General features: G+C 30.0%; 5 protein-coding genes and 1 non-coding gene across 7 annotated transcripts; 1 reads left to right on the top strand and 5 right to left on the bottom strand.

Moving 5' to 3' along the window:
• Positions 1–275: 275 nt before the first annotated feature.
• LOC126659669 (transcription factor DIVARICATA-like) lies at positions 276–2,372 on the bottom strand. Its single transcript, XM_050352993.2, has 2 exons — positions 1,712–2,372; positions 276–864 (listed from the first exon to the last, which is right to left on the bottom strand). Exons 1-2 carry the CDS (start codon positions 2,125–2,127, stop codon positions 447–449), a joined length of 834 nt encoding a protein of 277 aa, XP_050208950.1. The 5' UTR covers positions 2,128–2,372; the 3' UTR covers positions 276–446.
• A 1,869-nt stretch (positions 2,373–4,241) lies between these two features.
• On the top strand, positions 4,242–4,314 carry TRNAR-CCU (transfer RNA arginine (anticodon CCU)). The gene has a single exon. It is a non-coding gene; the product is annotated as a tRNA-Arg (tRNA).
• Positions 4,315–5,064: 750 nt separating this feature from the next.
• On the bottom strand, positions 5,065–11,068 carry LOC126659886 (laccase-4-like). The gene is made up of 6 exons (XM_050353208.2): positions 10,814–11,068; positions 10,510–10,661; positions 9,417–9,661; positions 8,090–8,218; positions 6,654–7,571; positions 5,065–5,295 (listed from the first exon to the last, which is right to left on the bottom strand). Exons 1-6 carry the CDS (start codon positions 10,901–10,903, stop codon positions 5,165–5,167), a joined length of 1,665 nt encoding a protein of 554 aa, XP_050209165.1. The 5' UTR covers positions 10,904–11,068; the 3' UTR covers positions 5,065–5,164.
• Positions 11,069–14,464: 3,396 nt separating this feature from the next.
• LOC126660194 (uncharacterized) lies at positions 14,465–15,424 on the bottom strand. The gene is made up of 2 exons (XM_056104193.1): positions 15,317–15,424; positions 14,465–14,951 (listed from the first exon to the last, which is right to left on the bottom strand). Exons 1-2 carry the CDS (start codon positions 15,422–15,424, stop codon positions 14,472–14,474), a joined length of 588 nt encoding a protein of 195 aa, XP_055960168.1. The 3' UTR covers positions 14,465–14,471.
• Positions 15,425–15,524: 100 nt separating this feature from the next.
• On the bottom strand, positions 15,525–18,366 carry LOC126660193 (sedoheptulose-1,7-bisphosphatase, chloroplastic). Its single transcript, XM_050353543.2, has 8 exons — positions 18,184–18,366; positions 17,954–18,073; positions 17,502–17,687; positions 17,194–17,275; positions 16,879–17,100; positions 16,620–16,720; positions 16,464–16,535; positions 15,525–15,942 (listed from the first exon to the last, which is right to left on the bottom strand). The coding sequence occupies exons 1-8, from the start codon at positions 18,283–18,285 to the stop codon at positions 15,658–15,660; spliced, it is 1,170 nt and encodes a 389-aa protein (XP_050209500.1). The 5' UTR covers positions 18,286–18,366; the 3' UTR covers positions 15,525–15,657.
• Positions 18,367–18,976: 610 nt separating this feature from the next.
• Positions 18,977–24,046, bottom strand: LOC126660191 (uncharacterized). 2 transcript variants are annotated; one of them, XR_008789775.1, is made up of 12 exons: positions 23,955–24,046; positions 23,568–23,788; positions 23,331–23,474; positions 22,410–22,625; positions 22,097–22,279; positions 21,535–21,756; positions 21,020–21,136; positions 20,789–20,932; positions 20,311–20,412; positions 19,813–19,881; positions 19,369–19,690; positions 18,977–19,231 (listed from the first exon to the last, which is right to left on the bottom strand). XR_008789775.1 is itself a non-coding variant. In XM_050353541.2 (11 exons), exons 1-11 carry the CDS (start codon positions 24,007–24,009, stop codon positions 19,475–19,477), a joined length of 1,689 nt encoding a protein of 562 aa, XP_050209498.2. In that variant the 5' UTR covers positions 24,010–24,046; the 3' UTR covers positions 19,233–19,474. The 2 variants fall into 2 exon arrangements, 1 of the variants encoding a protein (XP_050209498.2); XM_050353541.2 differs by lacking the exon at positions 18,977–19,231 and having other exon boundaries at positions 19,233–19,690.
• Positions 24,047–24,051: the final 5 nt, after the last annotated feature.

Here is a 24,051-nt window from a genome sequence, read left to right as displayed (position 1 = left end):
TAAGAGCACAAAGGTACTTTAAAGTTTAAATGAACCCTTTTGAAATCTGCACCAAAATAGTACCTAATTGTCAAATTCTTTTACTTCTGCTTAATAATACATTTCAAATTATGGATTAACTCGTAAAATTTATAAAAAATTTAAAAACGATTTTATTGTTTAAAATATTAAAACTAATATCATTTGCTTACGAAATAAGAAAAGTAAAGTACGATATTAAATATCACGAGTGTTAGAATAATTTAATCATAAATCAATAATCATAACGTCAGGAGTATGATAATTTTTTTTTCACTTTCATCAAATGATAATTTGACAATCTTTTTTTTGATGAATATAATTTGACAATCTTTCTGTTATGTTCAGAAACAATAACTAGTACTTAATTGCCAATATCAATTCTTCAAACAGAAACAAATTACAGAACAAGAACAACCTATATTTTATCATCCGAGAACCCGATATCTCTGCAAAATCATATTAGCCGAACCTATTTGATTTGAAGACGGCTCAAGAAAGTTGGTATCAGCACAATCAAATAACATAACCGAGTCATTCTTTGAGTAGTTCAAACAATCCATCATTTTCTGCATAGAACTCGAGTTTCGCTGCCACAAAAGGGCGTCGGAGCGATCTAGTGAGCCGGGTTTGTTGTGATCGGAGAATTTAGTATGAGAAAGATTGAAAGTAGTAATGTCATGAATACTTGGTCTTCTCTTGTCTTTAACTCCAGAAATTTGCTGTCTTATGAAATATTTTTGTGCATGGCTTGCCACTTGTGTTGGAGTCTTGGAGATTACAAAATTTCTTGAGATATTTCTCCAATCTCCTTTTCCATGCTTTAGTAATCCCAAAAGAAACCTCCTATATCTCATCATCAAGAAGTATAAATTAATTTCATATATTATATTGAATTAGGCCAAATTTGAAGATTTATAATGTTGGAAACTAAGAAATCTAATTAAAAAAACAAAATATATCATGTATATAGTAGAAACATTTTATAGAGACAAGTTGTAATCAGGGGCGGAACTAGGGGCAAGGTGGATAGCGGGAATCTAACCCGTGTTTTATTCATAGCAAAGTTTTTTTTTATTCGACTATATATGTATTTTATTTTCAACTTTTTGGTTCTTCATACATATATATAATGTCCGGATCACATATATTTGTGAATAATTGTACTCGAATTTTCACGATGATTATAAATATTATAGAATTATATATGCATCATTTTCCCTTTAAGAGTCTCATCCTACCTCCTCGTTCTACCGCCGACCATTATTCTCCTTTCTCATCTACTTGATTTTCTAATTTCGATACTGAATTTAATCAATTGTCATTAAATGACCAAATATTGTTAAATTTGTCTAACATATACTCCCTCTATCTCAATCTAATTTAATATAATTATTAATTTTTTTAAAACAATGTGTAAAGAAAAATTTCTCAATTAGTTTGAGATAAAAGGAGTACATACTTGATTTTAAACTGTCCTATCCTAATCCTTTTACAATCATTAAACTGAACTAAGATAAATTATTATCATATAAGGATCATTATGCAAACTAATCAACAAAAAGATCTAACTTAAAAATTCATTGATTAGCCAAAATTCACACACTTCACCAAATGATAATTAAAAAAAACATTAACATACTTAAACCCAAAATCTAAAAGGTAAACAAAAATTAAAAACTGAATTAATTACCTGTGTTCATCTTCAGTCCATGGAACTCCTTTTTTCCTTTCTTGATCACCATTTTTACCACCTAAAGACTTTTTTCTACACTCATCAAAATCTCTATTTTCACTCCAATCAAATATAAAATCAGATGAATAATAATAATTATTATTATTATTATAACCAGGAATTGGTATTTTTCCTGCTTCAATATCACTAACATCATCTTCAAGCTCTCTATAATGCTTCAAAACATCATAAATAGATTTTCCAGGGATCAAAGCTGCAACTTTTCTCCATCTTTCAGGTTCCTGCTCATCATCATAAATTGCCAAAGCCCTCTCAAACTTTTTATTTTCCTCTCTTGTCCACTCTGAGCTTGTACTACTATTCAACCAATCAGAATTTGACATGTAATACAAAGATGGGAATAGAGTTTCCATTTTTTTCAAAGATTGAGTATTTTTCTTGGTTTTTGTAATTGAAGTCTAATCAAAGACATTGCATTTAGAAATTAGAATCATATAATATAAAGAGAATCAAGAATCATTTACAAGCATAAACTTAAGAATCTAATAAAGACCTAACTTTTGAGAATAAAAAAGAATCAAATCTATTTTTGGCAAGAATTAAATTTCTAAGAGAAAATAAGCAAAACTCATATGAGAATTTAAAGAAAAGTTCAAGAAATGAACCATAAAAGTGATTTTATACCAAAGAAAGTATAAATATTAGCTCAAGAAGTGAATGGAAAAAGAAAAGCAAGAAAAGATGCCAAAATATGAAAAGAACTAAAGAACAATAATAGCAATGTTGTTGATCAAGTGGAGAAAACAGGCAAATAAAAGAGATTCTAAATAGTGCTAGCCTCTCTCCTACAACAATTGTCCACTCTGTCATTTTTACACAGTTCAAAAAAAAAATATAACTAATGATTTAAATTTTAAGAATTGTTTTAAGGCCAAAATGCACAAAAAATCACCAACTTTCGCGTGTTTTTGGTATTTAAGACAACTTTTAATTTTGTCAAAAAAGTACATGAACTTTCAAAAATTTGCAATTAAAGACACATGCATCGTTTTGGATGTAAAACGGCACCGTTTTAGATTAAAACGGCGCCGTTTTGGATGTAAAATAACGCTATTTTTCAAAGGAAAACACATGTGGTCTTAATTGCAAAAAATTGGAAAGTTCATGTTAAATATGTTAAAATTAAAAGATTATGTTAAAAACCAAAAATACGTGAAAGTTGGTGATTTTTTATTCATTTTTTTAAGACATTAGTAGTTTCATTTCAGTTCCCAGCTATCAAATTAGATCAAATTACAATCCTCGCTTATCCAATTGCGGAAGAAATGGATAGAGCAAATGCGCCAGTCAGTCTTTTTTAATATTAAAATCTTATTTGATCGTGAGTTAAAGTTTAGGGGCACAAATAACTTTTTTTCCGAGAAACAAAAGAACGAGGGCCAATTCTTACATGCATAGATTGTTTTACACCTGTCCATTTCATTTGTGAAATGTATTATTCCCTCGTCGCGTTCTATTTAAAAAACAAATATTTTTTGAATGTTGCATTTCATTTGATAATTCTTATCTGTATACTCCTTCTGTCCTATAAAGATAGACCACTTTTTTATTTTTGGCGTCCTAAATTATAGGCCATTTTTTATTTTTGATTAGTAATTTTAAAACTAAAGGTCTTAGTTATCCCTAATAAATATACATTATTATTTTCAATTTAATTAATTTCTCCATATTTCAATGTGGAGTAAATGTCAATTTTTAATAACAAAGCAAAATACACCAATACAAAAATTAGTCATCAATATATTACTTACTATTTATTTAAAAAATTATTAAAGGCTAAAATTAAAAAAATACATAAATAAACTAATTTTAACTAATCTAACTATTTTTTTCTTAATTCCCGTATTTGTCCAAATGGCCTATTTTTGTGGGACGGAGGATGTGTTACATTTCATATTAATTCTTTTTATTCTCTTTCAATTAATATATATAATTAGAAATATACTTTTAAATTAATATTTTTTAAGATAATATTAAAATGGAACAAAATAAACATTGTATATATAAATAATGAGTCATTGCAGTTTTTAAATGTACATATAAATATCAATTAATTCACACGTAACTATTTTAATCAATTAGAATAATATTCTTTTAAATCAATTAAAAAATACTCTTAATTTTTAACTAAAAACAAAATTAAATTATTTTGTCCCTAAATTTATTAATTTTATACGATTTTATTCTAATTAACATAAAAAAATATTATTTTTAATTGATTAAAATAAATGATTGTGAATTAATTAATCCCGACTTAAAGACTAAAGTCTGAAATGATCCTTAGTACCTATGTTGTGACTTTTGAGAATGATATTTTACAGGCATCACCAATCTTATTATTCCTTCATATAGAGCGTTAATTTAATTAATAAATATTTAAAATTTACAAATAATTTACTTAAAAAACTTATTGAATTTGCAGAAGTTGTAGTTTTTGTAATATTGTATTTAGAGAATAGCAACAACAGCGCCTGTAGCTCAGTGGATAGAGCGTCTGTTTCCTAAGCAGAAGGTCGTAGGTTCGACCCCTATCTGGCGCGTTTTTTTATTTCTTAGAAAAAAGTTTATCTTCTTATCTTTTTATATTAAAAAATAATACTCCCGTCGCAATAGAGTTATTTATTTTTTATATATTTTTTTATCTCGAAACTCTTGCCTTTTTAAGAAATAACAAATCTTACATCATTTTTATTTAAAATTCACTAATAAACTAATAATAATTATTAAAAAATAGAAATATATCGGGGTTAGTGGATGTATTAAATAGAAATATAGTAAGAAAATAAAAAAAATTGTAATATTAATTGTATTTTTAAGACTATATAATAATAAAAAAATAAAAAGTTCTATTGAAACGGCGAGTGTGACAAATAGTTTGCAACTAACAAATAAGAAAGAGAATTATACAATAAAGCATCTAAAAGAACAATTCATTTGAAATAACCAAAAAAGGAAATTAAAGGATACATAGACTACTTTTTATAGCTATTTACTCATCTGTGCTAGAATTTTTCTTATTTAATAAATTTTAAACACGACCGCTTTATTCCAAAAAATTTAAAATTTGTGGCGAAAAAGAAGAATTAATTGTAAAATAATAATACAATAGTCTATTTGACAATGCTAACATGGGTTTTTATTTTGATAATTTTGAATACGATCTATCAAATTTTATAATTTGAAATACCGATTAATTGTTTAACAAAAATAGTAATAATCTAAATTGTTATGGTCCACTGTTTCAACGTTCATAGTAATATTTTTATCAAAAAATTATTCGATTTTTCAAATGTGAAAATAATTAAAAATTTATATTAAAATTATAAAATATACTAGAATCTATGGTTTCTTTTATAATATTATTCTTATAAAGAATGATTGTATAAATCTCTAGCATTTGGGAAAGTCTTGTGGAGGTGGTGGAAGTGACTCATTTGGGCCTTTACCATTGTCCACCACAAATGCCATCTTTAATCCCCATGATGTGTGTACTTCCAAATGGCAATGCAGAAACCAAACCCCTATAATTATCAAAATAATATCATTGAGTTACAGGAAAATCAATTCAAATAAAATAATCATTTCCAATTGGAACGATAAAAGAATTTATGTTTAATTGCTTAGTACATTTCAAAATCTTTTATTTCTTTGTATCTTCTTCAATTTAATAATATTATACTTTTTTAATCAACCGGGTATACGTTTTGTAAGTCAATTTTGGACCGGATTTGAATGTTAATGTTATTGTTTAACACCGGCCGATTTTCGGTAGTAGATCAAAAAGAATATGGACATGCTTGAATATTTAGTTTCAAAAATATTTAAAAGTAAGACCGTATAAATTTGATATAATCTCACATAAATTAGGTTACTAGATATAATGTGAATAATAAAAAAATGTTTGTGGTTTGAATCGGACTTCAATTTTTCTTTGAAAAATTCCAATTCAATTGAGTTGTTGTATTGATATATTCACAAAAAGGTAATATCACTTCTCCAAATTTATCCAGATGGATGAAATCATGAAATGGTTCTTTAAAAAAGAAAAATTGGCAAATATCTTTTATGGAGTTAAAAATATTTGTGGTTAGTGAACCACAAATAATTTACATTTCGGTTCGGTAATTATTATTAATATTTTATTTTTATATTTTTATAATTCAGCTTTCATTCTTTTTCAAAATATAATATTATTATAGCAATTTCATCCGTTAACTGCTTATGTAATACACATTAAAATTAGATACCACATAATTATCTCTGACCACATAAGCGTAAACTTAATATATCGTTATTTGAAAAATGAAAGTTGTGTTATTAAAATATAAAAAATAAAATGATGATAATCGAAGTTTAAAAAGCTTTTACTTCAGTAACTGCAAAAATAATTAATCCGTTTTTCATGATTGAGAAAAAAAAAAAAGCATGATAAATATTTAGAAATAAAAAAAAAATTGGCTTAATTATTTAAAAACCACCCACCTTGAACATTTTTTTCGTTTATACTCTGATTTAGAAAAAAATTCATTTATACCCTGACGTATGTCTTTATGTTTCACCTCTACTCCGAGGCACTAAATTAACCTATTTTTATTTTAAAAAAAGTTTATAGTAGTCCTTTATTTAGAGAAAAATTCATTTTTAATTAAACTCTAATTAGTTTAGGTTAAAAATAAAGAACTATTTTAAACTTTTTTTCTTAATGAAAAGAGATTAATTTAATGCCTCGGGGTAGAGGTGAAATATAAATACATACGTCAGGGTATAAATGAATTTTTTTTAGGTCAGGGTATAAATGAAAAAAAAAATTAAAGTGAGTGATTTTTAAGTAATTAAACCAAAAAAATTTGGTAATGAAAGATTCAGAATTATTAATTACCTGGATTGTCTGCTCTAAATCTGATTGCAGTCCATCCTCCAGTAGGTACACTATAAGTATTTCTTTCCACAGGATCAATTAAATTAAATTTCTTTGGATCATTTATTGCATCATAATTCCCAATTCCTCTTCCAACTCCAAAAAAATTAAACCCATGAAGATGAAATGGATGGCTTTCAGGTGCTATTATACCAGTTCCTTGCAACACAAGTTGAACCGTTGAATTAAACCCTAATCTATAAACCCTAGTTCCATTACTTGTTGCCATTCCACCGGTATAATTTCCCGTATAATTAAATTTTTCCGGCGGATTTTCCGGAAAATCATCCGTAAATATCCCACTAATATTATAATAATGAGCTTGCAATAAATTCATTGATGGCATCACGAAACTAACATTGTTGATAGCTCCTACTAATTTCATACCATTAACACACCTGTCACAAGAATCAATTCCAACTCCAATCGTAAAGTATAAATAATGATCGATTATTAACGGAAAATTGGCCGGATAAGTCTTCGAATTCAGGCTACGAAGTTTATCCATATATATTGACGTTGCTGATGTTGCATTTATCGCTGGAGTCGCTGTAAGCACTGCGGGAGAAAATGCCGCGGTTTTCTTGTACCGCAAGAAAGCGATTCCGGTGACATTATCGACCGGAACTACGGTGTCCATGAAAGGAGAGATGGCTATTAGATATTTTCCGGCAATTTGATCGGCGGTTAGGAGGAAATTTGTGGTCTGGCCGGGTCCGATAAAGATTGTATCGGTGGTGAAGGGTTTTGTATAAGAAGCATCAACTTCAACAATAGTTAAATTATGGGTAGCTATCTTGAAAAATAATTCATCATTTACGGCTGCATTCACAAGGCGTATTAAATAGGTTTTTCCATGTTCCACATGTAACGTGTGACCTGCACATAATACATATTTAGTACTTTATTTTATTTTTAAGTTAAATCAGTTTGTAAAAGAATAAAAACATAAAAATTTAAGAAATTACTATTCAATTTTACCAAAAAAATATTGTTGTCATTAAGTGTTTTTGTTATAATCGAAAATTTTGTAATTTTCTTCTTCAAAATATAGACTAATTTATCATAAATATAAGTTATGATGCTAATAAATTGTATTTTATTTATTATCTATTATTTCAGAATTGATTTATCAATTTTATCATAGTTGTTGATATTATAACTCCTTTTTTTCCTTGAAAAATCGACAATATGCATAAAAAAATCATACATACATGATTTTTTTAATAATTGGGGAGGGGAGAGCGTTTGTAGGAGGATTTGAACCCATGACCTAGCAGTTTGGAATTTTGACCTCTGTTTATAATGACAGGTAATAATCTTGAATCAACTTTGATTTAATATATTAGGGATCTCATAATTTCAGTTTAATTTAATTTAATTCATTTATTAAGTACCTGGAGAAGTACAACCAGGAACTGGTCCTGTATGGCCATTGATGGTGTGAGAATCTGATATATTTGGTGGCAAACCAGTTTGCATTGCTTGATCGATCACTGCTTCAGTATCTGCTTTCCACCATTCACCTACAAATGATCATAATCAACAATTATCTTTTTGTTTTTTATTTTAACATTTCTTTTGGGTTAATTGCAAATTAATACACGAACTTTACCCTAATTTGCAATTACAACACGAACTTTAAAACTTGGCAATTTAATATACCAACTTTCATTTTTTTGGCAAATTAGTACACCGACCAATCATACAACAACACGTGGCTTTATATGACAATGTCCACGTTAGTGTTTTTTCAGTTCTGTGTATCAATTCGCCAAAAAATGAAAATCGGTGTACCAACTTGCCAAGTTTTAAAGTTTGTGTTGTAATTGCAAATTAGGATAAAGTTTGTGTATTAATTTGCAATTAACCCTTTATTTTAACGTTTTTGTTTTCGTGCAATGTAGAGATTTTGTATATATTACAAAAATATATTATAGATATAAAATTTAGAAATTCAATCGAAAACACTAAAATATAAAATTTGATAAGTTTTTGTGCAATAAAATTAATAATAGGCTTAATCACCCAGTTACTGACGGAGCTACAAGGGCATTGCCCCCTTAATTTCCAAAAATTGAAAAAATAATATAGAAAGTTTATGTATATTATAGTTTGACCCTTTCAACTTTTAAAAATTGTCTTTCCTTCTACATATAATGTATTTTGCAATTTGAAACTCCTAATATATTAATATTTGCTCCGTCATTGCAATCTGTAAACCTAACTTTTACGTGTTGTTTCAATTGTAATCAAAACTTTTAAAATCGTCAATTCTAACATATTTTCATAATTTTCTTTCATTTGTCCACTTTAATGGCATATTCATCAAAAAATGTCAAATATTTTTCTATTTTAATTAAATTTAACCTTTTTGCAATCGGAAAGTACTTATCAAAATTAGGAAATAATTGATGAAATTAAAAAGTTTGATTATAATTAAAAAAATAAAAAAATAGACATTTTTTAATGAATATGCTTTTAAATCGAGTAGTTGGCTACAATTGAAATTAAAATTATTAAAATAGATTACAATTTACGATGTTAATATTTTTAGTTAAAATTGAAATGATACACAAAGATATAATTTTTAGTCGATTCAACCTTAATAATAAAGAGGCAAATTTTAATCAGACTTAAAACTTATAAAGAAATTTTAGTTCATAATTAGTACAATAGATAGATTAGAATGTAATGTAATTAATTATCAATTATTAATCTCACCTAATATAATAATTTTTTCTTTGTGAGGTTTTTGAAAAGGGTAAGGAAGAGTTTTCTTAGGCAAAATAACAATGGCACCATGCAATGTCGTTCTTAGCCATGAAACGTGTGCATGCCAAAGAAGTGTTCCTCTTTGAGCTGTAAGGGTAAAATTGTACAAATAACTTTGCCCTGGCTGAATTGGACATTGTGTTATATATGCTGGCCCATCAGCCCACCCTGTACGCACCTGCTTCACTCCATGCCTGCTCATCGATAAACAAATATTCAAATTAAATACTAATTAATTTATTGAAATTAAATCAAGCAAAAGGTTATTGTGGTCTCCAAACTTATATGTACGGACCAATTTACTCAAATTGTAATTAAGAATAATATTCTCTATTTTGATAAATTTACTCTAAAATCGTATAAAATGAACGAATTTAGAAACCGCAATAACCCAGTTTAACTCAACTTAAATGTTAATTGACCTAAAATTAGAGAGTTTTGTTCTTAATTGACCTAAAAATAGAAAATGTTATCATTAATTGATTAAAATGGTTAAGTGTAAGTTGAATTGATCCCGATGTACATGTTTAGAAACCGCAATGATAATCAGATTTTCAACAGTAATTATAGTATTATTTTTAATACAGTATTGTACGAAATATAAAATTTGAAGTGTAAACAAATACAAATTTACAGAGTTGCCAAGGAGTGAACTTTAGATATTTTAATAATAGATATTTTGATGATATTAATGTTAAATAATCATTTCATTCAAAATTTCAAACTGCTCGGTGGAATTCCAATATAAGAATATTAACCGTGTCTTATAATAAAATGACATATTTTCAAATCATAACATGTTGTATCTATGTTGTAAGAAAATAAAAATGCTAAAACAAATAAATAATAAAATGAAAATTGAAAAAAAATAATTGTTTTATATAAATATATATGATAAAAATTTAAAGTCTTAGAGTTTTAAAAAAAATTCAAAAATAGAAACAGAAAGGTAAAACATAATTCTCGATAATTTCCGTGCAACATAGAATTAAATTATATATAAGATTGAAAACTTATTAAAGGTTTAAAATATGATTCATACCAGTGAATGGTAACATTATATTGAACATTGTTGATGACCCTTATATTGACATTATCATCTTCTCTTGCATATAATGTTGGACCTGGAAATTTCCCATTAATTGTCACAATAGACTTACTTGAGCATAGCTTTGTTGTGTTCACAGTCACCACCTGCATGCACGGAAACGGAAACGGAAAATAAAAACGCCGAAATGTAGATTTCAAAATAGGAAACGGAAAAGTGATATAATTTTACCTTAAAGCCAAAGGAACATATATAATTCTTGCAAATGTTATTGTCTATAATGTTTATAAATACTTACCGTGAAATTATAATGACGAACAGCGGATTCAACGAATGCCGGAAAAAGAAAAATCAATGATAACATTGTTCGAGCTGAAAAATGCTTCATTTTATTTTTTCCTTCTATATGAATTTCTCTCTTTTTTTCTTTTCTTTTTTGAGTGAGAATGTGCAGGATTTCTTAATTATGATATTATGTTGGAATTAAGAATGCTAATGTATGACTTACCACCTTAATTAAGTTTATAAAGGAATAAAGTTCTTTGATGCAACGTCGTTTTAGCTAGTTAGGTGAAAGAAAATTGCAGTCAAGTATTCCTCTATAATTTTTTTTTCTTCAAATTATTACTTGCATGTTACACAATGAAATTCCTGATCATTTGGAAGTAATTAAGCTACTATTTTCAATTGACTAAACCCTAATATTTATGATATGAAACTTACATTTCACCTATATTTACTTATCCCACTTTGTCCACCTTGTATTTTATCCCTAAAGCCTTGTATTATATCACAAATTAATCGGTGAATATAATTTTTTTTTTTGATAAATGATGGATATATTAGCACAATCCTAAAAGACATCATATTCCGAATATGTAAAATTTACAAAAGAACAGTACGAAAAACATCATATCCCGAATATGTAAAGTTCTTATTATATTATCATTGTAAAAGTCCACCGCTTTGAAAATCGCATTGAACACCACTTCATTGACTTGAGCAATCTCATGACGAAAAATTCTTACGTTTCTTGCCTTCCAAATTTCTGACACACAAAAAAGATCTTATTGTTTGCCAAAGAGTGTGATATGGATAAAGAGTTCCAATGATGAAAGCTATTAATAATCGAATAATGATAAACCCAATTGCAAATTGCACATATGCCCCTAATGTTTGATTCGAGGATTTAGACCCTCGATATCCAAAAAGGTGTGTAAACACCATTAATATTTTTGAAAACAGTCCTTGACGCCCTCACTATCAATGGCATTACTTTGAAATACGGATGTCGTTTAGAAATAGTTTATGTGGCATTATCTAAATCTCACAAATGCCACATTTAAAGACCTAATTGATCCTTGGTCTAAACATGAGGGACTTGTTTGACAAAAAAATTCTATATTTTAAATTAAAACTAAATATAGAAAAATCAATTTTTTCATGAAAAAACATAGTTCATTCATCTCCTAATAATTTATGTAATATATAGTGCCCATTACTATTTAAAAGAAACAAAAATATTATAATTTTTTTGGCAATGCTCTAACTAGTGAATAACGATAAACACAATAATACTACCGAAATTGCTTCCACGTTTATTATGATCTTACTGTGTCTCTATTTTAGCAATTTTGGACATGAAATATCAATTTTTGATAATTTGAAACGCTGAGCAATTTTGATGAAAAACTGATGATTGACATAAGATTATAAATTATTCTGACTTTTGCATCAGTATTTTTTATCTGGAAATTATTTGGTTTTTCCGATTCTAAAAATTTATAGTTAGTGTTTTAAATTATCAAAGTTGATAGTTCATTAAAATTACAATTGCCTCTTTCATATGTCTATATCTAATTTATAAAAAGCTTAATGGCAAAAAAAACCCAAACCTTTACGACTTGTTGCAATTATATCCAAACCTTTTAATTTTTGTAATAATATCCAAATTGTATTATTTTGTTGCAATAATATCCAAATTGCACTTTTTATGTGATTTTTTTTGAGTTTTTTTGCCATTTTTGGAGACTTTTACTATATTATTATACACCAAAAAATAATAATAGTCTAATATCTTAATTGAAAACAACAAGTTTAGCCATTAATTTGACTATTATTGTTACAAATAATGCAATTTGGATATTATTGCAACAAAAAAATGCAATTTGGATATTATTGCAAAAATTAAAAGGTTTGGATATAATTACAACAAGTTGCAAAGGTTTGGGTTTTTTCTACCATTAAGCCTTTATAAAAATATGACAATACCTTTTTTTTATTTACATATTTTTGGTCAATAAAATTTCATTTAATTTGATATACTCATTGAGTATATCGTTTACTAAGATAACATATCATTATTCGATACAATTTGTTTTAAAGAAATTTGGATTATAGACTCACGTGTGGCGGAACTAAGATGGTAGATTATCTAATAGCTCCATTTGACCCTTAATTATGGATTGATTTTAATCAATGGTATTTTTTGAAGAAAAATAGCTCGTCAAATAAATCTCTCATATTGTTAAACGGAAACCACATTTTAAAATAATGATGTTAACAATAAAGGCGTAAAAGATTATTTTCAATAATATTGACGTTGTCTATGCACCTTTTTAGTTTTTTTTTATATATAATTATGCACTTTTCTAATTATTAAGAGCTTAGTTGATTTTTTTGGTCAAACATTGGAAGCGTATACGACCCCTTTTCTTTATTTAGTTGAATTTTTGATCAAATATTAGAAGCATATACGACCCTTTTTCTTTGTTCTATTGTACAGTGTTTTAAAATTTAAATATAATGTGCTTATGATAGTGTAACTATATGAGTAATTAGTTGGCAAAAATACCAGCCATTACTAGATCTTCCAGAAGGATTAAAATAAAACCTTAAGAAAAATATTGGTAATTGTGGTGATGGGTAACGGTCCATAAATGTATGAACCTTAATATAAATCATTTTCTTCTGTTGAGAAATGGTTTTCATATACTACTAATATCTTATAGACAATTAAAACATGCTAAGAAAAAAAAATTATCACATAATTATAGGGTTTGAACACTCAACTTGCATCACTGCCCTATCAATTTCCAAATTAACCTTTGTTTTTTCTTCAAAACCCCACAATTTTTCAATTTGATGTCACTTTTTCCTCCCTTTCTAAGCATGCCTATTTTCAGACAAACAAAACTTTTATGAGATCACCATGAAAATTGTCTTTGTTAGCAACTATATTAATTATTATTCATACATTCTATATCATGTTGATTTCCAATTAGGTCTTAGCCATGTCAAATTATTTATAGTAAAATAATTAACAACTATAAGTAATGCTTTTTTGATATCATATGCTTTATTTTGATAATAAAAATTTGGCATTATCACCCAAAAATATTCCACATTTTCAATTTTTTTATTTATATTTAAACTATTTGAATATATCAATTTTGATCTAATTCTGATAAATACATTTCAATGACAACCAATTATTCATTTCTTTTAAAAAGTTAAACATTTTTAATACTGTAATTGACTTTTAATGAACTTCCAAAGGTGAAAAGTGTTGTTCTATCAATAAGTTATAATTTATATAGTATAAGCGTAGAGCACCATTCTATTAAGGTCGTGAGTTCAATTTTTCACACAAACATTCTTTTTTTTTCTAATCATAAAAAACATATATTTCTTCTAATTACATTGATGAATAATTAGACCTCAAATTTTCAATTCGTATTACAACATTTCTTATCACTAAACTATGTATGCAAAGGCAAAAAAAAAGTGTATTTAGCATTATATTTCATGATATTTTCAAATCATAATCTCTATTTTTTTTTATAATTGGGGAGGGGGGAGCGCTTGTGGGAGGAATTGAACTCACGACCTAGCAGTTTGCTGCCTAGCGTTTATACCATTTGAGCTATAGCTCATTGGTAATAATCTCTATTTTTTTAGATGGTAATTTCCAAGGCACCCTTAATCCTGTTAATACAAGATTTATAAAGAAATCCAAGATAATCCATGATCTTATCTTCAGAAACACCATCCAAAGAATCTATCTCAAATGACCAATTTACTAATGTAGAATCATCACCATAATCCACAAGTTTCAAAGTATTTATAGAACCATCTAACCCTACATTACTTGCCTCCATCTTATAAACATAGCTATGTTCATTTCTATCTATAGATATCAACTTTTCTTTAATCCATGACCTTTCACCATTTATTTGAGGGAACATGAATCCCGAGACCAATCGGACGTACCCTGGATTTCCTTCGTCTCCGGCTAGATCCGTGCAGTTTTCGACCATTGGCATCCATTCTGATAATCTTTTGGTTACGGATACTACGCTCCACACTTTGTTGATTGGTGCATCGACTATACCTCCGACCGATCCGTGCCATTTAGCTTGTGCTCCTTCAAGTGTCTAGGTACACATAAGAGATGGTGCATTAGGGAAAATTAATGATTTATAAGACTTGTATTAAAAGAATAAATGATTGTCAAGATTTTTAATGAGTTACAAGAAAAGAATGCGTACCATGATTTATTAAGATCCAGAATACTTCTGTCAGAAATTTTGTTTGTGAAAAATTAATGTTTGAGTTTTAAATAAGAGTGTAAATGAGTCGAGTCAACTCATCAATTATTCAAAATTGACTCGGGAAAAACTAAACCATTCGATATTTAATGACTCGAGCTGCTCGAGTCAGCTACCTAGTTGAGTTCAGACATTAAAATACTCGGTTCAACAAGTACGCAAACCTAAACAATACTTCAAGTTTATTTAACTGATTTACACCTTATAAAATGTTGTTTCTTGTGAAAGAATCCTATAAAACAATGCAAGAATTGGCAAGTACTAAGAAAACAACAAGATAATGATAATTCCAAGTTCATTAACTTAGGGATTTACAATTGTTTGGGCAGATTTTCTTGGTTTTTTATTTTTTTTATCCAATGCCCTTAATCAAGTGAAACTCATATAGATAACTCCAAGTTCTCAAAAATCTTGAGATCAACATACCTTAAAATGTGAATCCAATCTATTTATACTTCAATAACACTTAAATTATAAAACAAAAAATGATCATTTCAAGACAAATTCAATTATCTTAAGAAAGTATTGTCACTTAAGCAGTAGCTCCAACTGGAACACCTCCAGCCTTGAGTCTTGATTTCCCATATAGAGTTTCTTCGAATCGAATAATCTCGTTTTTCGATCCGTAAGCGACTTGAGTTCTGTCGTCGAGATTAATAATCTCTCTGTCTAGCACAGACTGTAGCCCATCACTACTGTACCCTCCAGCTTTCTCAATCAGAAATCCCAAAGGAGCTACCTCAAATAATAATCTCAGCTTTGCTTTTGAGGTTGGTGATATCACATTGGTGAATATACCCTTTTCTTTCACAATGATCTGTAAATATTCAAATATTATCAGAGAACCAAACAAGAATTTTCATTGAATTCCTAACTAATCATTTTGCTGAAACGTTGCTGAAACGGAAAACAGGAAAATAATATATGTTACAAGAATAGGTAATATGCCCTTAACCGAACGTCTGCCATTGTTTCAATTGTTATATTTTGGTAATTGAACTTTCAGATTTACATCAATGGGAAGTTATTATAGCAATTCAGGTCAAAAGTTGCTTCTGTGGAAACAGAAATGTGTGTGATTATTCGAAATGTCCATTGCCATATAAGCTATTTTTGGCTTGAATTGCTATAGTAACCTCCCGTTGATGTCCAAATGAAAGTTCAGTTATTTAAATATAAAAATGAAATGATGGTAATCGTTGTGTAAACGTCTTTACTAATCCTAAATATAGAGTTTTGAAATTTCAGAAATATTTACGGAAACGGAAATGAAATGCTGAAACAGAAGTATTGAGAAGTTTCCATGCAATAAAACTACCACTCAGTCAAAGAACCAACCTGGTTAACATCAGGCACCATTCCTCCTGTGTATCTCAAAGTGTACTTCTCTTTCACATAGTAGTTGATCAACTGTTGATGAAAAAAAAACATAAATTTTAGCCATAATGAGAACAATATAAAATTTCTTAAATCAGTAGATGTACAATTTAGAACCTTCTCATATTCAGGATTGTCAAATGTGGCTCTCAAATTTCCTGGGGAGAACAATTTTCCTTCACCAACTTCTGTTGTCTCCTTAACATGTTGCCATTTTCCTTTAAGATGCAAAATAGATTTCTTTTGAGCAAGATAAAAGAAATACGGATTTTAAGAGCATATAAGGCTTCGAAATACATTAAAAGTAATGTTTTTGATGCGGTGAGCTCTTAAATCAATAATATCAAGAATTACAATTATCATATTGAAGACGCACCTTCATCGAGAAGAAGGAACTCATGAGTGCCAGGGTAGTCTTTAAGAGCAAGAACATAAGTTGTTCTTGGACCATAAACTCCCATGCCTGATGCAACTTGATCATTTCCTGTTACTCCAGTTAGTTTATCTCCTGGCCACACTCCAAAAATGGTACCCACAGAGAAATTTGTGTCGACAATACTGGATCCATCAAGTGGATCAAAAGCAACACTAAATCCTCCTGTTGATATGTTGATCATTACAATTAGTCTCTTTTTCTTTTATAAGGAATGAATAGATTTTGAAGTGCAAATAAATTGTAGATTATGCAGACCTTCAGTTGGGCCTCCCATGTCTTGCAGTTCAGGAACTTCTTCAGAGCAAGCAAATTTGCAGTAGTGAGAGTAAGTCAAGGCCTACACAATGAACATGAAAGGAGTTAATTTAAACAACAAATGTATTCCGAAAGTCGGTGAATTCAGGGAGAAATTTCTTCCGCTGTGTGCTGTGGAACATAAATCAGTAAATTTACACAACCAAATATAATTTAAGAGAGTACAGCAAGCTTAGTTGAAACAAAAAAAATGTTAGCAAGCAACATTAGAAATGTAGTGGTATGTTGATCATTTGTTCAAGTCTAACCTCAAAAAGAAGCTTGTCGGCAAGCATATCAACAGCAAGCTGCTCGTCCCCGAAGGAATTGACACATGCTGTGCCTCCACAAGATGCTGTCCTGACCTTGAACGCAATAGTTCTTAATGCCTCTCCCATACACGTCATCAATCTTGCAAGTCCCTTGTCTGTGGTTGCCTTTGTCAGGAACTCTTCCTGCAACCACAGGAATAATGTTTAAATTTCACAAACTTATAGACTATAGCATATATATATGACCTGAGTAGCACGGACAGTTCAATCAATCAACGTTCATGTTTTGGAAACTTGACAATTCGGACTTGGAACTTCATATTTAGAAAACCTTAAAATAACATTGTCTCATTGTGTCCGTGTTCAAGTGTCTTGTTTCTCCATATCCGTGTCTCTGCTACATAGTATATAAGTGAAAGAAGCATGCTTGTCTTGTGTCTATGGCTTACCAGACTGTCACCAATCTCGCATTTGGTCAAGACAGAGGAGTTCTTTGCCTTTAAAACCTTAAATGATGATCGTGGCACCAACCGCAATGATTCCCCAAATAGCGAGCTTGATTTTAGACTCTGTCACGCATTTTAGATAACGTTAGTATTTGAACATAAGTAATTTCACTAATAGTGCGCTACGCGAGTTAATGCCTTATAATACAAGGAATTAAAATCGATGAACATACCTTGGAGCTAAAGGAAGGTGAAGAAGCAAGAGCTTTCGAGTGCTGAGAAGAAATACCGGGCAACAAAGCCCCACGAGCACAGCAGGCCATGCTTGTCTCCATGTTAATCAGTTCAGTTACTGAAATTTGGAACTGGTTTTGGTTTCAGTTTGCTAAGGTGTTGGAAATTATGATGCAAAATTTGAACTAAGATAAGCAGTTGACAGAGTAATGACACGTGGCTGATGAAGAGTAGATAGAATGGTCAAGTGGGGTTTTTTTTGGGGGTGAGGCTAATTACCATCTCCCATAAATTTGTGGCTATGCACTTATTGAAGAGATATGGTTGCAGTTACGTACATACAATATTTGTATGTTGTTATAAAGATATAAACAGAATTTGCATCACCATACTTATTGAATAACGTGCAACTAAGTACTAATATTAAGCATAACGCATTTTTAGGTCCCCGCACTTGTCCTGTTTTACACATTGAATACCCATATTTCTATTTGTCAAGAATGACTCCTTACATTTTTAATTTTATAGATATTAAATCATTCCGTCACAAAAATGTCAACTATGTCAATTTAGACTGAAAATAAGATTAGAGATTTGATGTCAACAAAAATATAAGTAGAGGTACTAGATTTTAATAAAATTTTAAGAATAAAAATCATTTTTCAATCGCACTAACGGCGCATGGAGTATACACAATTTATTTCCATTATAAAAGGGCCTAATTGTTATAAAATTTAAAGTATAGGGACTCAATATTGATAAATAAAAATAAAAGGGTTCAATGTCAAAAGGTGGATAAGTACAAGAACTTAATTTGAAGTTGCACAGATATTTCTACATAGTGACATTACAAAGTTGTTCACACCTTACTGTATTTTACAGTATGAGAAGTAAAAAATGTAAAAAGATTTACCTCCACAAATGACTCAGTAAGCTGTTTATGCAAACTTACTTTTTTTTGCTTGTGGAGCAAATGCAAGAGTGAAATATATGAAATGCATACCATGTCCCAAACTTTGCTACTTCGGGACACCAAAGAGAATAAAACTGTAAAACAAAATCCCAGCATTGATTATAAAGCTAACATAAAAATTATACTTTCACAAAAATTCACCCCTCTTGAAGGCTATCTTTCACTACGACCAGTAAAAATATCGAGTTCGAGACCAGAAATGTGTCGCTACCTAAAATGTCATGTGATCTGTTTCAATAACTTTCTTTTAACGCAAACTACCCGGTCGCATCCTCTGCTATAAGAATACCGTCTCTGGGCAACTTGTAACCATTGCTTCACAGAGCTTTCCTCCCGTTTATGAAATTCATGGTGATGCTCTCGGCTGCTCCAATGTAGTTATGTGGAGTCAACTCCAATAGATGAGCTTTTATTTCTTCTGGCAATTCCAAGCCTTCGATGAATTCTCTTATACTTTCTTTGGTAACATCTCTTCCCCTCGTCAGCTCTTTCAGCTTCTCGTAAGGCTCTGGAACGCCATATTGCCGCATAACCTGTACATGATTAAGAGAGTAAGGGGCGCTGTACTTGGAAAAATTCAAGATTTGTTATTCCAATATAACTTGTTTACGGAGGAAAATAGAAAAAAAAAATTATGAAATTAAAAGGTACATACAGTTTGGATTGGTTCCGCAAGCACTTCCCATGAATTATTCAAGTCTTCACTCAAACGACTTTCATTCACCTTAAAGAAACACAAAAGATAAGCCAGTATATATATATATGAATCAATCCATTAAAAGAATTAATAGATTTCAGGCTTGATTGCTTTAAAAAATCACGAATTTTAGCATCTTTGGAAAATTTAAAACTAACTTTAAATTTTTGCAATGTCGAACACAACTTTCGAATTTTTGTAATTCGAAACACTGAGCAATTTTCCGTTAAAAAATTGTTGATGTGGACGCAAAACAATGTATATTCCGATGTCCATATCGGCATTTTTTTAGCAGAAAATTATTCAGTATTTCGAATTGCAAAAAATTGAGAGTTCATGTTTTAAATTGCCACAATTGAATTAAAGTTCGTGATTTTTGAACCAATCAAGCCTAGATTTAACAGTTAGTCCTGAAATATTTTCAACAGATGTATCTTAAAAACAGCTGCTTCATACCTGTAGCATCCCTATTCCCTTCAATGCACTTTTGTAAGCTAAAAGAGAACGTCCCAAACCATCGGCCATACTCCTCAAAGCAGTTGAATCAGTCAAGTCCCGCTGAAAATAAAACACATAACAAGAAAGGGTCATAGCCAAGATAGATAATTATCAAACTTGCGGAGTTAATGCCTTTGTGATCTGCTGAACAGGTACGTAAAAACTAAAGCAGACAGACACAACAAACTAGTAAGACCTAACCTAACAAAGAAAGAACCATGGAAAAAGTAAGCAAATAAACTAGCCAAATTTTGCACTATGCAACCTATGTTGACACACAGATCAAGCCTACATCGGCTACTTTTGGACAAGTGCCGTGCATGACCCTTTACATTGGCATATCATAAATACGGTGACTAGAAGCAACAACCAGAAGGGTAGACAAGCAGGCATGGAGTATAAATATAGGTCAAAACAGAAACAAACTGCATCTTACCTGCCAACGTGAAATAAGCAACTTCTCACTGAGATGAGATAAATTTCCATTGGCGACTCCAAGGTTACCTTCACTATTTTCAAAATCTATAGGATTTACTTTGTGAGGCATAGTTGACGACCCAATCTCACCAGCTTTAATTATCTGCTCCAAATTATGAAAAAAAATTAGTAACCATTCAGTATTTAAATAAAACATTTATCAGTGTCAATCACACTCCAAAACTCCCACCTGCTTAAAATAGGCTAAGGATATATATCCCCATAAGTCTTCATCAAAACCTATCAAGATAGTGTTAAATCTGATAATTGCATGAAAAAGTTCTGCAATATAGTCGTGTTGTTCAATCTGCAAAATGAGAATAAAGACACCATTAGAAAAACAGACAATGGCATTCTTAAACATAAAGAGGAATATAGAAGGGGAAAGAAGAAAAGAAGCAAACGAGAAACATGCTACGCAGTCATTCAAAGACTTCCAAATATTTCAACTACCACTTACTGCTGACACTCTAAACAAGTAGTTCAAAAGTTTATATCGACACATTGCCAATCCATTCAGAGCTTTAATGCAAAGAAAGCATCTTATCCACTTATTAGCTTGTTCTGGATTAACATATATGAATACACAAACTGTTTTACAATTTGCCACTTTTTCTATCTCAGATATATTTGATAGAGTAAAATTCCAATTATTTTAACACAAGGTCTAACTATGATATCTTTAAAAAGGGAAGACGGGCACACCTGAGTGACTAATGGATTAAAGCGCAACCCTAGCGATTCCACAAACTCTTTGGCAATTGAAGGCCAGTTAACTTCAGGATATGCAACAAGATCTGCACTATAATTTCCAACTGCACCAGCAAATTTTCCCATTATCTCAACTTGAGCCATTTTCTTCCGTTGTTTGCGTAACCTAGAAACAAAAACTGCCATTTCCTTTCCCAAAGTTGTAGGCGAAGCTGCCTATAATACAACAAAAAGTCACAAGTTTACAGCCACAAAAATGTTAGCTCAGGATACACCAATTTATAGACTGTAAAAGTATCAACCAATATTGAAGGCAAACTAAAATAGCCAAAATTACAAAGCCAAAGCTTATAAGATCAATAAATATGTAGTATACACTTTAGGTTACTTTTGTTTAATACAGTAATATGACCCGCATGCTTAAAGATTGAAATCAGACTGAGACTCGTTTCTTACCAATACAAAAAACAGCATACAATTCAGACAAGGGATTCATGATTTCTACTAAAAAAACAACACTGCATTAATAATTCAAAAAGATAGTTAGCTCATTTACCTGTCCATGAGTGCGAGAAAGCATTGGAGTGGAAGCATATTCTTCAGCCATGTTACATATTGCTTTAATTAATTCATCAATCAGAGGAAAGATGACCTTGTTCATTGAATCTTTCAGCATGAAACCATAGGCAAGATTGTTGATATCCTCGGATGTGCAAGCGAAGCGGAAAAATTCAAGCACCTGCAGGGTAAAAGAGAGGATATTTAATCATTAAATCTTTAAAATGAACAACTAATAATGGTTAGTTAAATCAAATTGATATAAGCAAGTCGATTCCAACACATAAAACAATAAATGTATCACTAACAACCTTAGCTATCTCTGGATGCACTGGGCACTTCTTTTTTAAGAAGTATTCAACTGCTTTTACATCATGGTTTGTCACATCCTCAATTTTTTTAATTTCCAAAGCGTCATCCTTGCTAAATCCATCAACCAATCCTTGCAAATAAGACTGAGTTTCTTCTGTGAAGTTGGGAACTTGAGTGACTTCAGGAATTTGTGAAAGCTTCAACAACCATTTGACCTGAGAGAGGGATGCTACACTTAACATTAATTTTATCTTGGGTATGAAAGGAAGGACCATAAAATCGGAGTACAAGCAGGGTATTAGCACATGGTAAAAGCTCATAATGATAACATAAAACTAAAACAAGAACTCCCAAGCGCACTAATCCTGATAATTTCTTAACACAGCATTAAGATATTCAAAAACAGCAGATAAGAAGGACGTAATTACTGATTTCACCTTACTTGTGAGCCTACTAAATTTTGCTTTAGTTACATGGTGTGCCTACTAATTTGTGGAATATGATTTGATTATAAGTACTTCTTCTGCAATAAATTGCTGACATTTTAATTGCAAGATCAATGGCTTAATTTTCTTATTTGATCATCTATAGAAATTCCTAAGCATGCTTAATTATTGTGTGAGTAAAAGGATTCATTGGAAAGTGGAAGTTTATAAGTAATCTCTAAAATCATCTTATTATAAGTATATAATATGTCTCACTTAGTGTATTAGCTTTATATATGATAACATTGTGTCTATTTTGAAACTAATATATTTAAAGTGATTCCCATAGTAATAAATTAAATTAAATGGCTAAAGAAACATAGCAATGAAGAGACATAACTAACAAATTCAATCACTTAAAAAGATAACACGCCAACACCCAATACATATAAACCCAAATTATTAAAACTAAAAACAAAAGGAAAAGGAAAATACCTCAACAAGAACTCTATAATACATTAGCCCAAATTCACTCAAATAAGGAGACAACTCCTTCACTTTATCCCAATACCGACAATCCAAGGGGGATAACGCCGTTAAATTTGGTAACTCCGCATCACTTGCCGCAGTAACAGCCATCTTCAACCACCAGCCAAATAATATTAACACAAATCAAACTTTAATTGCAAAAACAAAAATTAAGTAGAATAGAAATATAATATATACAATTACCTTAGCATGAGCAGTGAGTCTCTTAAAGGTAGATTTGCATGAGAAATCAGAAACACGAAACGAAGAGTTGTAACGTATTGATTTGGGGAATTGAGGTGTTAAGCTTGGAAGTTTAGTGATTGAATTGAAAACCCTAGAATTTGACGTCGAAGAAAACGCCGTACACTCCATTTTGGAGTGTGATGCAAACTTGTTAAAGGAATCGCACTGTTTTATAGTCTCTGGTTTTTGAGTTTAGGTAGGAGACAAAAGGAAAAGATATTTCTAAATTTAAAGTAATAATCGAACCAAATCAAACCGAACTGAAATTGTAATTACAGTATTAGAAGTAAAAATTATAAAAAAAAAAAGATTTACCTCCACAAATGACTCAGTAAGGAAACTTACCTTTTTTTTGCCTGTGGAGCAAATGCAAGAGTGAAAAATATGAAATGCATACCATGTCCTAAACTTTGCTACTTCGGGACACCAAAGAGAATAAAAC

This window comes from Mercurialis annua, linkage group LG8 (genome assembly GCF_937616625.2).
Source record: "Mercurialis annua linkage group LG8, ddMerAnnu1.2, whole genome shotgun sequence".
In the NCBI taxonomy this organism is placed as follows: Eukaryota; Viridiplantae; Streptophyta; class Magnoliopsida; order Malpighiales; family Euphorbiaceae; genus Mercurialis; species Mercurialis annua.
This window is presented reverse-complemented; position numbering and strand designations above follow the sequence as displayed.

Excerpts from the sequence above, each read along its gene's own strand:
- LOC126660193 (XM_050353543.2), bottom strand. The coding sequence starts at position 18,285 with ATGGAGACAAGCATGGCCTGCTGTGCTCGTGGGGCTTTGTTGCCCGGT. Across the intron at positions 17,276-17,501 it reads CCGACAAGCTTCTTTTTGAG|GCCTTGACTTACTCTCACTA; the intron begins GTTAGACTTGAA and ends TTCATTGTGTAG. Across the intron at positions 16,536-16,619 it reads ACAATCCTGAATATGAGAAG|TTGATCAACTACTATGTGAA; the intron begins GTTCTAAATTGT and ends TTTCATCAACAG.
- LOC126660191 (XM_050353541.2), bottom strand. The coding sequence starts at position 24,009 with ATGGTATGCATTTCATATTTTTCACTCTTGCATTTGCTCCACAGGCAA. Across the intron at positions 23,475-23,567 it reads GACTCACTGCTCATGCTAAG|ATGGCTGTTACTGCGGCAAG; the intron begins GTAATTGTATAT and ends TGGTGGTTGAAG. Across the intron at positions 19,691-19,812 it reads TTGCGGAACCAATCCAAACT|GTTATGCGGCAATATGGCGT; the intron begins GTATGTACCTTT and ends AATCATGTACAG.
- LOC126660194 (XM_056104193.1), bottom strand. The coding sequence starts at position 15,424 with ATGAACTTGGAATTATCATTATCTTGTTGTTTTCTTAGTACTTGCCAA. Across the intron at positions 14,952-15,316 it reads ATTTTATAAGGTGTAAATCA|ACACTTGAAGGAGCACAAGC; the intron begins GTTAAATAAACT and ends ATGTGTACCTAG.
- LOC126659886 (XM_050353208.2), bottom strand. The coding sequence starts at position 10,903 with ATGAAGCATTTTTCAGCTCGAACAATGTTATCATTGATTTTTCTTTTT. Across the intron at positions 10,662-10,813 it reads TTCGTCATTATAATTTCACG|GTGGTGACTGTGAACACAAC; the intron begins GTAAGTATTTAT and ends CCGTGCATGCAG. Across the intron at positions 7,572-8,089 it reads TCCTGGTTGTACTTCTCCAG|GTCACACGTTACATGTGGAA; the intron begins GTACTTAATAAA and ends TATTATGTGCAG.
- LOC126659669 (XM_050352993.2), bottom strand. The coding sequence starts at position 2,127 with ATGGAAACTCTATTCCCATCTTTGTATTACATGTCAAATTCTGATTGG. Across the intron at positions 865-1,711 it reads TGGACTGAAGATGAACACAG|GAGGTTTCTTTTGGGATTAC; the intron begins GTAATTAATTCA and ends GATGAGATATAG.